General features: G+C 33.6%; 2 protein-coding genes and 1 pseudogene across 2 annotated transcripts; all 3 read left to right on the top strand.

Moving 5' to 3' along the window:
• Positions 1-7,909: 7,909 nt before the first annotated feature.
• On the top strand, positions 7,910-9,019 carry LOC129902499 (uncharacterized). The gene has a single exon (XM_055977760.1). It carries the CDS (start codon positions 7,910-7,912, stop codon positions 9,017-9,019), a length of 1,110 nt encoding a protein of 369 aa, XP_055833735.1.
• Positions 9,020-9,157: 138 nt separating this feature from the next.
• On the top strand, positions 9,158-10,789 carry LOC129902498 (uncharacterized). The gene is made up of 3 exons (XM_055977759.1): positions 9,158-9,630; positions 9,730-10,440; positions 10,525-10,789. The coding sequence occupies exons 1-3, from the start codon at positions 9,158-9,160 to the stop codon at positions 10,787-10,789; spliced, it is 1,449 nt and encodes a 482-aa protein (XP_055833734.1).
• Positions 10,790-10,795: 6 nt separating this feature from the next.
• LOC129902496 (uncharacterized) lies at positions 10,796-15,070 on the top strand (annotated as a pseudogene).
• The last annotated feature ends 2,172 nt before the right edge of the window (positions 15,071-17,242 follow it).

Below are 17,242 nucleotides of genomic sequence, written 5' to 3'. Positions count from 1 at the left end.
GATGTGTAAGCCTAAAAATAAAATCATACGAGACTCTCAAAAGGAAAGTCAAGCCACAATTAAACGCAATAAAATGACAACAAGTCAACAATGAAATTATCTCAAAAGTTGATGTCATAAGTATAAAGAGCATCCAATACAAGGTTCGAGTATGAAGACACAACATAAGTCTTTGAATGATACAAAACATTGAGAAATTAAGATAAACTAGTGACGATCCGAATCCAGAGACCTTACCACTAATCTGAGAATATAGAATCTGCTAGAATATCAGCTATCACGCGAGGTACCCTGACTAGTATCTGCATAAAAAAGGGACACAAAAGTAGGGATGGGTACAATCCACATGTACTCAGTAGGCTTAAGCTGACTGAGTATAAGAAATTAATCAAACCTATAAAAATAAACTAAAGAACGCTTCCACCTGCTTACGGAAAAGTCTCACTCCGGCTACACTGCCGCCAATTAATATAGAACGACGCGATTAAATTAAACTTATAATCACAATTAACCAAATAAGTCAAGTAATACAGATACCAATGCAGTGTAATACAATGCAATATGATGATGCAAAGATGTGATGGTATGGTGGAATCAAGACTGTCGCACAGCCTGTCGTATATACCTACCGAGATTTTCTACCAAGTAGGACCCATGGAGGTCTCGCAGACCATATACCTCATTCGCAATATTTCATCATCCTTGCCACCTCCTTGTGGTCAAAGGATCACAATATATCCACTACCTTACCGTAAAACTGCCTCGGTCAGGGACTCAAGATATAAAGATTTAAAGGTGTTTTATTTTCTTTCTCAAAAAGAATTTTCATATTTCTCAACTTTCCATATTTCATGATATGATAAATGAGTGTTGACACCCAATTTTTACCCTCAACAACATAATTTTTACAAAAAAAATAATAATAATAATAATACAATAATAATAAAATATATATATATAATTAAATAATAATAATAATAAAACGAAATATACATATATGGTATCATCGTTTTAAATTAATTTCTCTCTCTATATATATGGCTATATATATATTTATAAAAAATAATTCTTAAATATAATATATTTTATTATTTATTCAAAAAAAAAAATTGTCTCAAAAGATTTTTATTTTTAAAATAAATAGCTCTGTTAATTAGTTTGATTTAATTAATAGACTCATATTTCAAGTTAATTTATTTAAACCGAAGTTAATTATTTACTTTGTCAAAAATGAGAGGTTTGTTAATTAATTAATGCATACTTATCTTATTTTAATTTTAGACTTCTTCAATTTTAATTAAATTAAAATAATTGGCTTTTATAAAACCATGCATATTTTTAAGTGTATTTTTAATAATTTGTCATCTTCATAACATATGCATTTTTATTTTTTTTTGTTTTGTTGTTTGTTATATAGTCATTATCTCTTAGTAATATTTAAATTTGACTTATAAAAAAAGAAAATTATTATTTACCATAATTAATTATTTCGTAAATTAATAATTAGTTACAATGAGGTTAATCATTTTACTTTTGTTAAAATTAAGAAGGTCGTAAATTAATTCGTCTAATTTGATAACCAATTTCACTAATTAATTTTACGTTTTCATTACTTCTCCTAAATAACAAATAATTAATATTGAATTAAATTTTTTTTTTTATTATTATTTTTATTCTTCCATTAATACTACAACACGCAAATAATATATATGTCATCTCCTCGTCAAAAAATAAAAATAAATAAATCAATAAATAAATAATAATAATAATAATAAACAAAGAAATTTAAAATATATATATATATTATTTATTCATCCGAAAATAAAAATAATTAAAAAATAAAATAATAAAATAAAATAATAATAAAATATAATTTACTACCACACTTTGTCCCCTCCCCGTTTCCCTATACTAATAAAAAAACTAAAGCATGCACCCCCTTCCCCATATATATTCTTCCGAAAATATATATATATATTCGGAAGAAATATTAATTAAAAAAAAAAAAAAACAAGAAGAAGAAGAAAAGACTGACACGCGTGCCCCTCCCCATACCCTATATTAATACTATATTAATCCGAATTTATTTTTCTTTTTTTAAAAAATAAAAATAAAAAAATACAATAAATAATAATAATAAAAATATACAATAAATAAAATAATAAAAATAATTTTATTCTTCATCCGAAAAATAAATAAATAATAAATATATTAATTTCCCATCAATATACATATATATATATATATATAATATATATATATATATATATATTTCTTTCAGCTATTTTATTTTTCTATTCATCCCGTATTATTTTAATATTTTGCCCATTCCGCATTATTTTAATATTTTGCCACATTCCGTATTATTGTATTATTTTCCCGCCGTTCCGTATTATTTTAATAATCCGCCCATTCCGCATTATTTAAATATTCCGCCCATTTCGTATTAATTATTATTTTTCCGCCGTTCCGCATTATTTTATATTTTCGCCCACTCCGCATTATTTTAATCATCCGTTATCATTTTTATTTTTATTTTTATTTTTATTTTTATTTAATTTCTATCTCCCTATAAATAGAGGGATTAGACAGAACACTTAAAAAAAAAAAAGGAACACAGACGGAATAGGGAAGAATTTTTGAATTTTCTCTCAATTTGAACTCGATTTTACTCGAAAAACAAGGGTATATTCGTGACCAAAGCATTTCCGTTCACTGCCCAGCAACAGGTAATATTTACTCCGTTCTTCTTTTATTTCTCATTTGTTATTATCATAAAAGGTTATCCTAAATTATTATCTTGCTAATTTTGTCATTATTTTCTTGTTTTGCATGAACACCCCTGGAGCAAAAATGGAGTCTTGATCTGAGACTCGATATAATCATCCTACCCTCACATGGAGTCGATATCCTAGATCTTTTAAAAATAGCAAACGAATAAGATCGCCATATTCAGTGTCAATCCGGGCTGTTTATATTTTTAGCATTTATTATTATTGTTATTATTATTCTTAAAGTGTCTGTTTATTTGATGTCGTTATTATTGTTATTTTAATTATTATTGCTATTATTATTAGTAGTATATTTTATTTTCTGTTATTACTATTATTATTATTATTATTTTCGCTGTCAATATTATTAATAGAAGAAGTAGTATGTTTATTTTTCCGTTAGTATTACTATTATTATTATTATTATTATTATTTTCGTTATTCATAGTAATATTATTATTTTCATTATTAATATTATTAAGAGAAGCAGTGGAATGTTTATTTTTCTGTTAGTATTACTATTATTATTATTAATATTATTATTGTTATTGTTATTATTATTTTCGTTATTATTATTATTATTAGTAGTAGTATATATTTTTATTATTACCGTTTTTATTATTATTATTATTAGTAGTAGTATTTTATTTACTGTTAGCATTATTATTATTATTATTATTATTATTATTATTAGTTTATTAATATTTTCGTAATTATTATTATCATTATTAGTAGTACATTTGTTTACTGCTATTATTATTAATGTTACCATTATTATTATTATGTTATTATATGTATTATTATTTTCGTTATTAATATTATTATTAGTACTATTATTATTATTATTATTATCATTTTCGTTATTATTATTATTATTATTTGCATTATTATTATTATCATTTCGTCATTATTATTAATAGCTATTTTTTACTATTATTATTACTTCGTTAATATTACTATCATCATTTCATTACTATTATTATTATTATTATTATTATTATTATTATTATTTTCGTCATTATTATTATTAATAGTAGCAATGTTTGTTTTTTTATTCACTATTATTACTATCATTGTTAGTATTTTTGTTATTATTATTGTTATTACTATTATCATTACTAGTATAGTTATCATTATTAATATCATCATCATTATCATTATTATTATTATCATTATTTATTGTTATTATCATTATTATTATTATCATTATTATATTTATCGATATTTTATTTATGATTATTATTATTATTATTATTATTATTATACTATTATTGTTATTATTTTATTATTATTATATGTTATTGTTATTTGTTATTAACGTTATTATTTATTATGCTTATTGTTATTATTCTTATTCTTATAATTATTATTGCTATTGTTATTATTATCTATTTATTATTATTCGTATTATTGCTATTATATTTACCGTTATCATATTATTATTATTATTATTATTATTATTATTATTGCTATTATTATTATTGTTGTTGTTATCACTATTTATCATCATTATTATTATTATTATTATTATTTACTTATTATTATTATTATTATTTTTGTTATTATTATTATCATTATTATACTAGTATAGTTTATTTACTATTATTATTATTACTATTATTGTTGTTGTTGTTGTTGTTGTTATGAGTTGTAGTTGTATTTTATTTTGCTGTTAGTATTATTATTATTATTATTACTATTATCATTAGTATTAGTAGTATTTCTATCTACTATTATTATTATTATTATTATTTTCTTCATCATTATTAGTAGTACTAATAGTAGTAGTAGTATTTTCATTTACTGTTATTATTATTATTATCGTTACTATTATTATTCGTAGTATTTTATTTTACTATTATTATTATTAATATTATTATCGTTATCTTTATTAGTATTATTAGTATTAAATTCGTTATCATTATTATCATTAGTATTTTTATTTCTATTATTATTATTATTATCGTTATTAGTATTATTTAGTGTTACTATCATTATTATTATTATTATCATTATTATTATTATTATCATTATTATTATTATTATTATTATTATTTATTGCCGTTATTAATATTATTATTTCTATTATTATTATTATTATTATTTATCATATTATTATTATTATTATTGTCGTTGTGTTCTCACCAATGCAATAGCTAACATTATATGGATATTTAGATTTGTGAAACTTTAATTAAAATGGTTCATCATAATAAAAGAAAATCAATATTTTTCTTTAAGGATTAGTTATTAAAATATATATATATATCGCATTTAAACACTCACTTAGTTACTAAGCTTTGTTTTCAAAACTTTTGAGCAACCTTTTTATAATTTTAATCATTTAACCTAAGTTTGGCCGGTAATCGTTTTTAACGAATCTTGAAGGATGCCTAACCCCTTCCCTTTAGGATAACTAGAACCCTTATCTAGAATCTCATAAGCTAAGTAGACCACTAATCGGAGATCATTTTTTAGCTTTGAATAAGTTAATTATTTAGGTATCCTAATTTACCTTAAAAATAATTAGGTGGCGACTCCTTAAAATTAAATAATTTAGGAATCATCAATATGTTGTACACCGTTTGACCTCGAGTTAAAATGGGGTATAACAGCTTGGCGACTCCGCTGGGGAAATAAAGGTTCTAAACCATAACAGACTTAGGTTAATAATTTGAATTTCTTTATATTTTTAGTTTTTCTTTTTTTTAATTGTTTGATGATTTATGTTATGATTATTTATTTGCTATTGCTTGATATTAATGTATGTTTGCAATTATTTTGTTGCTTTATATATTTGAATATTTGTTACTGCTTTATATAAACTGTCATTCCGTTCATACTTCCTCCAATTCTGGAAAATTGACACTATCACACGTACACGTGAGGTGTGTTTTGCGCACCCACAAAGTTTTTTTCAAAAATCCCAAAATTTAGGAGAGTTGGCGTATGCGCGGGGTGTCCGGATCTTTTTCTGTGTGGCCGCGTAGCCTTCTCACTCGAGTTGTCCACTCGGGAACCTTTTGTCTAGTAAGCCAAATCTTAGAAAAAACATAAGATAGAGCTGTGCTTCCCTTCGAACTAAGTCATGCATGCATACGCCTTAGGTGGATTGACCCAAGGTGTCAATTCCACATTTAAGAAACCACCCATACGTCGACGGGTTTCATGACCCAACGACCAATAAGCATATTTTATGGAACGTGATAATGATAGACTGATCCAAGCCAATTTTGACATAATGAGTTTGGAAAATGTGTCCTCATTTTATTAATTTGTATTGTAGGATGGATTCAACTCCCCAAATACCCAAAATTAGGATGGTCGAGGGTGTCCCGTACAAATTAAAGAAATGGTGGGAAAATTTTAGCCCTATCGAGAAATCAACAATTACGAAAAAATTGGGCTTCCTCCCTATGCTATTCAAGGTCTCCCCGGATAATCATGTGGTTAGCGCATTACTTCTATTTTGGGATCCAGATCGTGTTGTGTTCGCATTCAAAGACTTTGAGTTAACACCCACATTGGAGGAAATCTACTATTTTACTAGTTTGAAGTATCGTGGAAGAAGTCAAATTATACCACACGGTCAATCAGGGAAGAAATTTCTTCGATACTTAGGATTGAAAAACACTAGGAAACTAGGGTGTTTCAAACACAATTGGGTTTCCTTGGATTACTTATATGGGCGGTATGGATGTTCGGACAGTTACAAGTTATTCAGAAAAGAATTCTCTTGCACCTCTACCCATTGGCAAGCTAACCGTCCTATTGCATTTGCTGTGGCTTTACTAGGAACCTTGGTATTTCCACAAGAACATGGGAAGATTAGCACTTGTATATGTTATGTGGCTAAAGCACTTTTCAAAGGAGTCGACGGAAAAGAAATCACTTTGGTTCCTATGATTTTGGCTGAAATACTTCGAGCCCTTGGAAAGTGTAAAAGAGGAGAAACAAGTTTCTTTGAAGGTTGCAATCTTCTTTTGCAAATGTGGGCGATGGAACATTTTTACCAACGTGATGACATGGTAGACATATGTTTTAGTAATACAAGTCATATTAACAGTTTTTATGATAGGATGAAAAAGTTTGTGTCTCCAGTTGGTACTAATGATTGGTACGAATTCTTGATTTCTCGCACTAGTGACCAAATTCAATGGAAATACCCACTACTCTCATGTCCTACTGCATTCATAAGGTGTAGAGGATTTTACTACATCGAGCTCATTGGATTGGAAGGTCTCCAACCATATGCCCCAATATGTGTGCTTCAACAGTTCGGTCAAGCACAAATGATTCCTCTACAAGCAAATATGAAATCTTCTGAAATTTCCTTCGAATCAGACTTTAAAGTCCCTAGAGTTGATAAGATTCTTCATGAATGGGATAATATCATCACGCTAGAGATAGGAGATGGACCAGCAAGAAGAACTCCAGAATATCAGGCATGGCTTCGAGAAGATCGCAATAGCATAAGCCCAGAAGGTGAACAGGGCTTTGAGGATATTAGGACAACGATTTGGATACGACACTGTCATCTTGGAACCAAAATAGTTACACCAGAAATGTGGGCTCAAATGGTGAATATAATACAGATTCTGGATAATGCGAGAGCAGGATCTAACAGTGTTGGAGCATCATCTTCATCCACTTCACCATTTTGATTAAGAGCAAGAATTAGGCTAAGTCTTTGTTTCCATTTTTTGTCATCTTTCCATGTATTTTGTTGATTATTGTACCCTTTTATTGTTGTTTAATGAAAATTGGATTTTTTTTTGTCTTCCAAACTCAAATTATCTCAAGTTAATGGCTTGGATCAACCTATCATAAATCTCGTTATTTGGCATTTAGGCCCACCTTTGGCATAAAAGAGGTCCCGTGCATATTAGGTCGCATTTGTACCATTAATTTCTCTTCTTACTATGTAATTTATTTGCTATGTGGTATATGTTCCCTTATTTGCCAACATTATTTGCCTAATTGTTTATTCGATTTATACTAATATATTTCTTTTCTTTTTGTTTGACAGAGGTTTCTTTTTCCTTTCTAATTTATTTCCCCAAAGGTTGATTCGTGTTGACTGCGAACTGGCGGATCATCCATACTTCACTAGATCAAAATGCCGATCACCCACCGACATGACTGGTTCAAGTGCATCCGATCAAGATGGTTTAGGACTTGTCACTATCCCAAGAGATGAACCTGAGGCTTCAGAAGGAAGGGATCCTATTTCTTATAATGAACATATTGCTAACCTGATGCAACAAATGGCCAATATGCAAAGAGAGATCGATCGACTTCGAAACCTTACCAATTTGTCCATTAGCCTAAATACACCACTTCCCGAACATGGGGCAGATGCAACTATTCCACCTGTTGACTCTCCCTCGCCTCAAGACTTCCTTCCAAATCCTTCCCCTTTCAAAACCAATATGACTGCTCCTAAACAACCCGTCAACCAACCACAAGTCAATTTCGCAAACATCAACTCACAACAAACCAATCCACTACCTTTCACTACCCCTTATGTTTCCCAAACTCCAGTCCTCCAAACTACACTTACCCAAGCTCCACTCACTGAAACTAACCCACTTACCCAAAAATCCCCACTCACCCAAACCAACCCACTCATCCAAAAATACCAAACGATCCAACATATACCTGTGACACATACTACAACTCCTAACATGCAATATGTGCCACAAGTATACGTAACAGAAGCTCAACCTTTCATTACTCCAATACCAACCATGCCAGAAGTCGATCCATATGAGGAGATGGAGAGAAAGGCCAGATCAAAAACAGATGAAAGTGTAGCTAGGGAGATTCGTAATTTGAAAGAAGCGTTCAAAAGTATCCAACTTCACAAAGAGTGCGAAGGATTTGAGTATGAGGATTTATGTGTTCATCCTGATGTCGAGTTGCCTGCAGGATATAAAGTACCAAAATTTGATGTGTTTGATGGGAAGGGAAATCCACGAGCTTATTTAAGATCGTATTGTGATAAGCTAGTTGGAGTGGGGAAAGATGAGGCCATTAGAATGAAATTATTCATAAGGAGTTTGACAGGAGAAGCATTGGATTGGTATACAAGTCAAGATCCGAAGAAATGGCATAGTTGGAGTATCATGGCACAGGATTTCATGGATAGGTTCAAGTTCAACACTAAGGCCATACCAGATAGATTCTATTTGATGAAATTAGAAAAAAGGTCGACGGAGTCTTTTAGAGAATATGCCATGAGATAGAGAGCAGATGCTGCAAAGGTTCAACCTCCGATGACAGAAAGTGAGATGACCTCCCTTTTTATACAATCTCAAAAAGATGCAACGTATTATGAGAAGATGATAAGCGTGGTAGGACAAAAGTTTTTTGAAGTTGTAAGGATGGGAGAATTCATTGAAGAAGATATTAAAACTGGGAGAATCACTAATTTGGCAGCCTTACAAGCAACAAGTAAAGCAATTCAGTCAGATTCAATTGGAGGAGCCTTTAAGAAGAAGAAGGACGGAGTGTCCGCTGTCATGACCATCCAGGAACGTAGGCCAAACCAAATGTTAACATACCAAAACCCTTTACCCCAACCTTCATACCATAATCAGTATACCCAAGTCCCTCAACCATATTACCAGCCTTCTGTCGCCCCTTATCCAGTTTACACTACTCAGCCAATATATTATCCATCCAGAGCGCCCACTTATCGAAATCCCTCACAATACCGACCTACATACCCACCTCAATCCCATTATCAAACACAAATTCGCCCATCAAATCCACCAAGGCCCCGCCCAAACTTTGAAAGAAGACCACCCAAAACCTATACACCTTTAGCCGAACCTTTATCCCAACTATATGAAAGGTTGAGAACCGCAGGGATACTCTAACCAATCCAAGCACGAATTCCCAACCCCCTTCCCGGATGGTATGATGACACTAAGCATTGCGTCTATCACTCTAGAGCTGCTGGACATGACACCGAGAACTGTCTTACTCTCAAGGACAAGATTGAGGCATTAATCAAAGAAGGAGTTATTCAACTCAGGGGTGCTGCCCCCAATGTAAATAACAATCCTCTTCCAAATCATGAGAATGTGAACATGATCACCATTGATGAAGAATGCAATTTGGAAGGGACTATTTTGCCAATCAAAGAAGAGAAGAATGTTATGGCATCTGCCTTTATTGCTCCCATTATCACAATCCAGGCGCGAGCGCCATTTGAAGTGGAAGTTTTGGTTCCTAAACCTAAGATTACGGTTTTGGTTGCTCAATCAACTCATTTTGATACTAAAGCAGTTCCCTGGAGTTACTCAACTGACACAAAGGACAAAGGGAAAGGAAAGGTAGTTATAGAAGTTGCTGCTGCCGGAATGACAAGATCGGGGCGATGTTACGCCCCTGAAGGTGTTGCACGAATCGTACCGAATAAGGAAGTTAACCAAAAGAAAGTTGTGACAGAAGCTGAAATAGAGGATTTTTGGAGGAAAATGCCAACAAAAGAATATTCTGTTGTTGAACAGTTGAAGAAGACTCCCGCCCAAATTTCCTTGATGTCCTTATTGATGAGTTCTGAAACTCACAGGAGCGCTTTGGTGAAAGTTCTAAGTGAAGCTTATGTTCCGGCCAATATCACAAGTGAGAATCTTTCAGCCATGGTAGGGCAGGTTTTGTAAGCAAACAAAGTCTGTTTTCACGAAGAGGAATTACCATCTGAAGGTTTGGGACATAACAAAGCATTGAACATCACTGTCAGGTGTAGGGACAAGTTTGTTTCTAGAGTTCTGATTGACAATGGTTCAGCTGTTAACATATGTCCTTTCAATACCCTTCGAGCTTTGGGAATTAATATCGGGAAAATTCGTGAAAGCCATGTGAGGGTTAGAGGTTTTGATGGAACACAAAGGGGAGTCATTGGCGAAATTGATTTGCCACTACAAATTGGACCCGAGGAGTTCGTGGTAGAATTCCAAGTATTGGACATACCTGCTAGTTACAATTTATTGTTTGGGAGGCCTTGAATCCATATGGCTGGTGCGGTCCCTTCTACCCTGCACCAAAATTTGAAATTTGTTTGGAACCACCATGAGATTATTGTTCATGGAGAAGGTAGTAATTCCATGTATCCTGAGAATTCAATCCCTGTTGTTGAAAGTATGGAAGAACTGGATGGGTCTGTGTTCCATACTAAAGAGATTATGTGTGTTCATCAAACCGAAAGGGTAAAGTTACCACGTGTGCTTGTGATGGTGGCTTGGGAAATGTTGAAGAATGGTTTCATGCCTGGTCGAGGACTTGGAGTGAACTTAGGTGGAATAGTGGAACCAATTCAATTGTCGGGCCAGAAATACACCTTTGGTTTGGGATACAAGCCTACTCCTGAAGAAGTCTCATTGGCCGATCTCAAAAGGAAAAGTGACATTTCATTGCCCCATCCCATTCCGCACTTGAATCAGTCATTTTCCAAGGCATATATTATAAAGGAATCAGAGGAAGACGCTGAAAACACCCTCGTGGAAGGACTCAAAAACTTATTTATAGAAGAAGCGGAATGCAACATGATCTTGGAGGATTGTACCGAGATTCCGACCATATGGGATGTGGAGCCTGGAGATGCTTTGAACAATTGGACTTATAACCCATCCCCGTTTCCTCGAAAATCTTGGTAGATGTTTGTACTAGAATTAATGAAATAACATGATTCAAAATTGAGGCCTGAATCATGTTTAAGAATCTTTAAATGTTTTGCCTCCACTTTTGAAATCTTAAATGTCACATCTAAGCCATATTTTCTGCTTTAAAATTTAAAATTTTGTACTTAATTATAAATTTATTTTTTACTCCCTTTCAGCGAGCAAATTAATGAATCTGCCAATACCGAGAATGTGACATGTAATGAAATGAGCAAACAAATCTCAAATACTGAGCAATCTTTTGCGGAATATGAAGAAGAGGTGCAACCTGAAGAGTTGACCGAAGATTTTGAACATTTTGAGAATAAAATAAAGCCAAATTTGGATGAAACTGAGACGGTAAATTTGGGAGATTCAGAACTAATGAAAGAAACAAGAATTAGCATCCATTTGACTCCGTCTCAAAGAAAGGAACTTATTGATCTTTTGGGACAATATATGGATGTATTTGCATGGTCTTATGATGATATGCCGGGTCTAAGCACAAACATTGTTTCACATAAGTTACCAACTGATCCATCTTGTCCCCCAGTCAAGCAAAAGCCAAGGAAGATCAAGCCTGATCTGAGTTTAAAAGTTAAGGAAGAAGTTTCTAAGCAAATCGATGCCAACGTCATCCGAGTCACAAAGTATCCTACATGGTTAGCTAATATAGTGCCAGTGCCAAAGAAAGATGGAAAAATCAGAGTATGTGTAGACTATCGAGACCTCAACAAGGCCAGTCCGAAAGATGATTTTCCACTTCCAAACATTCACATACTTATTGATAATTGTGCAAAGCATGAGTTGCAGTCATTTGTTGATTGCTTTGCAGGCTACCATCAGATTCTAATGGATGAAGAAGACGCTGATAAAACGGCATTCATCACACCTTGAGGAGTGTATTGTTATCGAGTAATGCCTTTCAGACTCAAGAATGCAGGAGCAACATACATGAGAGCTATGACTACCATTTTTCATGACATGATCCATAAGGAGATTGAAGTCTATGTAGATGATGTCATTATCAAGTCACAAAAGAGCTCCAATCACCTCACAGATTTGAAGAAGTTCTTTGATAGGTTGAGGCGGTATAATCTGAAATTAAATCCTGCAAAGTGTGCATTTGGTGTCCCTGCTGGAAAGTTGTTGGGTTTCATTGTGAGTAGGAAGGGCATAGAATTGGATCCTTCAAAAATAAAGGCTATTCAAGACTTGCCCCCTCCAAAGAGTCGAAAGGATGTAATGAGTTTTCTTGGTCGACTAAATTACATTAGTCGATTCATTGCACAGTCGACTATAATTTGTGAACCAATCTTCAAGTTGTTGAGGAAAGACGCTGCCATTAAATGGACTGAAGATTGTCAACAAGCTTTTGACAGAATCAAGGAGTACTTGTCTAGTCCGCCCGTCTTGGTGCCTCCAAAACCGGGGAGACCATTGCTACTATATATGTCAGTATCGGACAATGCATTTGGATGTGTGTTAGGACAACATGATGAAACTGGGAGGAAAGAACAGGCTATATACTACTTGAGCAAGAAATTCACGCCTTATGAAGCCCGGTATACTTTATTGGAACGCACTTGTTGTGCCTTGACTTGGGTTGCACAAAAGTTAAGACATTACTTATGCGCGTATACCACTTTTCTCATCTCAAGGATGGAACCACTCAAATACATATTTCAGAAGCCTATGCCAACGGGGAAGTTGGCAAAATGGCAAATTTTACTAAGTGAATTCGATATTATTTATGTCACTCAGAAGGCCATCAAGGGACAAGCGCTTGCTGATCATCTTGCTGAAAACCCTGTGGATGAAGAGTACGAGCCTCTTAAAACTTATTTCCCTGATGAAGAGGTGTTATTTATTGGAGAGGATATTTTAGAAGAATATCATGGGTGGAGGATGTTCTTTGATGGTGCTGCAAATTCTAAAGGAGTCGGTGCTGGGGCAGTGCTTGTCTCAGAATCAGGTCAACATTATCCAGTCTCAGTAAAATTCAAGTTTCTATGCACTAACAATATGGCGGAGTATGAAGCTTGTATTCTTGGACTCAAAATGACTGTTTATATGAATATACAAAAATTGTTGGTTATAGGTGACTCAGACTTATTGATTCACCAGGTACAAGGCGAATGGAGCACCAAGAATGTGAAGATACTCCCCTATTTGCAATGTGTGAAGGAAATATGCAAGAAATTTATCAAGATAGAATTCAGGCATATTCCTAGAGCTCAAAATGAATTCGCAGATGCCTTGGCAACCATGTCTTCTATGATTCAACATCCAGACAAGAATTATATAGATCCAATCAAAATCAATGTGCAGGATCAACCGGCCTATTGTTTCCATGTGGATGAAGAAATAGATGGAGAACCATGGTACTATGATATTGTGAGGTATCTCAAAGAAGGAGATTATCCAGAAGGCATAAGCAATATTCAAAAGAGAACACTGCGGAGGCTTGCAAATCACTTTTTCTTAAGTGGAGAAATCCTTTATAGGAGGACTCCAGATTTAGGTTTATTAAGGTGTGTCGACTCCCAAGAGGCGAGCAAGTTGATTGAAGAAATACATGGGGGTACTTGCGGGCCACACATGAATGGTTTTACTTTGGCAAAGAAGATTGTGCGGGCCGGATATTTTTGGATGACTATGGAAACAGACTGCATTCGCTTTGTGAGGAAATGTCATCAATGTCAGATTCATGGTGATTTGATCCGAGTTCCACCGAATGAACTCAATGTGACGAGTTCTCCTTGGCCGTTCATAGCCTGGGGCATGGATGTCATCGGTCCTATCGAACCAGCCGCATCAAATGGACACAGGTTCATTTTGGTAGCTATCGATTACTTCACAAAATGGGTAGAAGCATCCTCACATAAGTCTGTGACAAAAAAAGTGGTGACAGATTTTGTTCGCAATAACATAGTTTGTAGATTTGGCATCCCCCATTCGATTATAACAGATAATGGAGCTAACCTCAATAGCGGTTTGATGCATGAGATATGTGATAAGTTCAAAATCATTCACCGCAATTCTACTCCTTACCGACCACAGATGAATGGAGCAGTTGAGGCTGCCAATAAGAATATCAAAAGAATATTGCGGAAGATGATTGATAATTATAAGCATTGGCATGAAAATTTACCGTTTGCCCTTCTTGGCTATCGCACCACGATTAGGACTTCGACTGGGGCAACACCTTATCTTTTGGTTTATGGAACAGAAGCAGTATTACCAATGGAAGTTGAGATACCATCCCTGAGGATAATCCAAGAAGCTGAGTTGAGTGATGCCAAATGGATACAAAGCCGATATGAACAATTGATGCTCATTGATGAAAAGAGAATGAATGCAGTTTGTCACGGACAACTTTATCAACATAGGATGGCCAAAGCTTTCAATAAAAAGGTAAGACTGAGACAGTTCAAGCCGGGACAATTGGTGTTAAAACGGATATTCCCGCACCAAGAAGAAGCTAAGGGGAAGTTTGCGCCTAATTGGCATGGGCCTTATGTGGTTCACAGAGTGTTGACTGGAGGAGCGGTGATTCTAGCAGAAATGGACGGAAAAATATGGCCGAAAGCCATCAATTCAGATGCGATTAAGAAATACTATGTCTAGGAGCCTTTATATTGTTTTCATGTAATATTTTATGTAATATTGAAGAACTACGTTCCGCCCTGATTCCCTTGGCGGGATACGTAGGAAACCCATATCGGGTCTGGTCACTTAGGAAAAATTATAAAGAAGATCCCATTGTTATGTACTATGAACTACGCCTGGCCTGATTCCCTTGGTGGGATACGTAGGCGGCCTGTATCGGCTTCGGTCACATTATGAGAAAATTTTCATTTCCCTCCTTCTTATTATTATTTCGTATATGATAATTACGCATAGTCTAGTTCATGTTGGATACCTAGGCAACCAGTAAAGGACTCGGCCCCTTTGTTTCAATTCTCAAGGAATGTATTCACGAATTACGTATGGTTCGGTCTTTTCGTTATCATGATGAAATATCATTATCTCCCTTTACCAAAACTGGGACAGTTTTGCGGGCAACATTAGAAGAAGACGTCAAGAAAATTGAAGAGTATGTGGGAAATAGAATAATCAGGTTGAAGAAAGAAAAGGACGTTTGCTTCGTTTCACGACATGTCGCAATCTAAAATTTTGCAGAAATTCTTTACTATTATATATATATATAATTTATCTTATTACTTTTAATATGGACCTTTACACTAAATATTTTCCTGTTATTTATTAGCCAAGATTTAGAATAGACGGGGATTGCAAGTCCAAACTAAGTTGAAGAAAGAAGGAGTATGAAGAACCAAGGCTTCAAAGTCAATGCGAATCAACCTCCCCCCAAAACTCATAATTTTTCTTTGAATGCAGGCTTGCCAGAATTATCGGCCAATAAAGAGGTCAACATATTTACAGCCTCGGAAGGATCATACGTTGAATGGTTTGAATTACTTATAAATTTATGTTTTAAATCAAGCTTCTCGAAAATTCCAAATATCTTGATTTCACAAATATTTTCAGTTGTACTACCTATGATATTAAATGCCCCGCATAAATATTCTCAAATGCACTCCACGAATACTTTCAAATAATTTTAAGTGCAATACGCCATACAAATGCTTTCAGATATCTTCGAACACATCGCACAGATGTCTTGAAATCTTTTCAAATGCACTGCATAAATGCTTTTAATTATTATCAAATGCACTGCACAAATGCTTTCAATTATTATCAAATGCACTACACAAATACTTTCAATTATTATCAAATGCACTGCACAAATACTTTCAAATATTATCAAATGCACTGCACAAATGCTTTCAGATATTATCAAATGCACTGCACAAATGCTTTCAATTATTATCAAAAGCACTGCACAAATGCTTTCAAATATTATCAAATGCACTGCACAAATGCTTTCAAATATTATCAAATGCACTGCACAAATGCTTTCAAACATTATCAAATGCACTGCACTAATGCTTTCCAGTATATTCAAATGCACTGCATAAATGCTTACAATTCATTCAAATGCACTGCACAAATGCTTTCGATATATTCAAATATTTTATTGCGCTCCACATGGCTTTCAATTGCTTTCTACTGCTTTGCACAAATGCTTTAAATATAATTGTATAAAACGCTTGCAAAGTTGCAATATTTGCAAAGATGTCATTTTCATTAATCATTGACTTGAGAAGTTGCAATCTTCATAAATTATTTGGGTTAAAGCCTCATTTCATTAATCATTGCTGAAAGGCATCATTCTCATGAATCATCGGCTAACCCTATTTTCATAAGCTTTATTTAATCATTACGGTTCGCAAGACCGCATTATATATACTCGCACCCTAGAGGTGTCATTCTCATAAGCTTATTGCACATTGCTTCATATTTAATATTTACTAATTGTCTTATCAAGTTTAAGTTTTGCAGAAATCGCAGCATAACGTGGAATTGTTTCTAAGCAGTGAACGGGGATGTTTGTTGGAAAGTCAAACTCACCAACAATGGTCATGAATCTACTCTTGAACGCTACTCAACCTACTTCCATAATTCAGGTTTTAAAATCCAGTCTCGCCATTATTCGTTATTGGGACGATTTCTTTGGGGTTAGGCTTTACTTCGTTCTTCTCAATATTCTCGCCCCTTGTCGAGTCTAGGTTTTTAATTCCACTTTTATCTCTTTATATTGTCAATACGCTCCCTTTTGCTTCACTTCATTTTTAAATAACTCTTCACTTGTTCAAATCTTATTCTTCTCTGCGG

The sequence above is a fragment of the Solanum dulcamara genome, chromosome 9 (genome assembly GCF_947179165.1).
Source record: "Solanum dulcamara chromosome 9, daSolDulc1.2, whole genome shotgun sequence".
Classification (NCBI taxonomy): Eukaryota; Viridiplantae; Streptophyta; class Magnoliopsida; order Solanales; family Solanaceae; genus Solanum; species Solanum dulcamara.
This window is presented reverse-complemented; position numbering and strand designations above follow the sequence as displayed.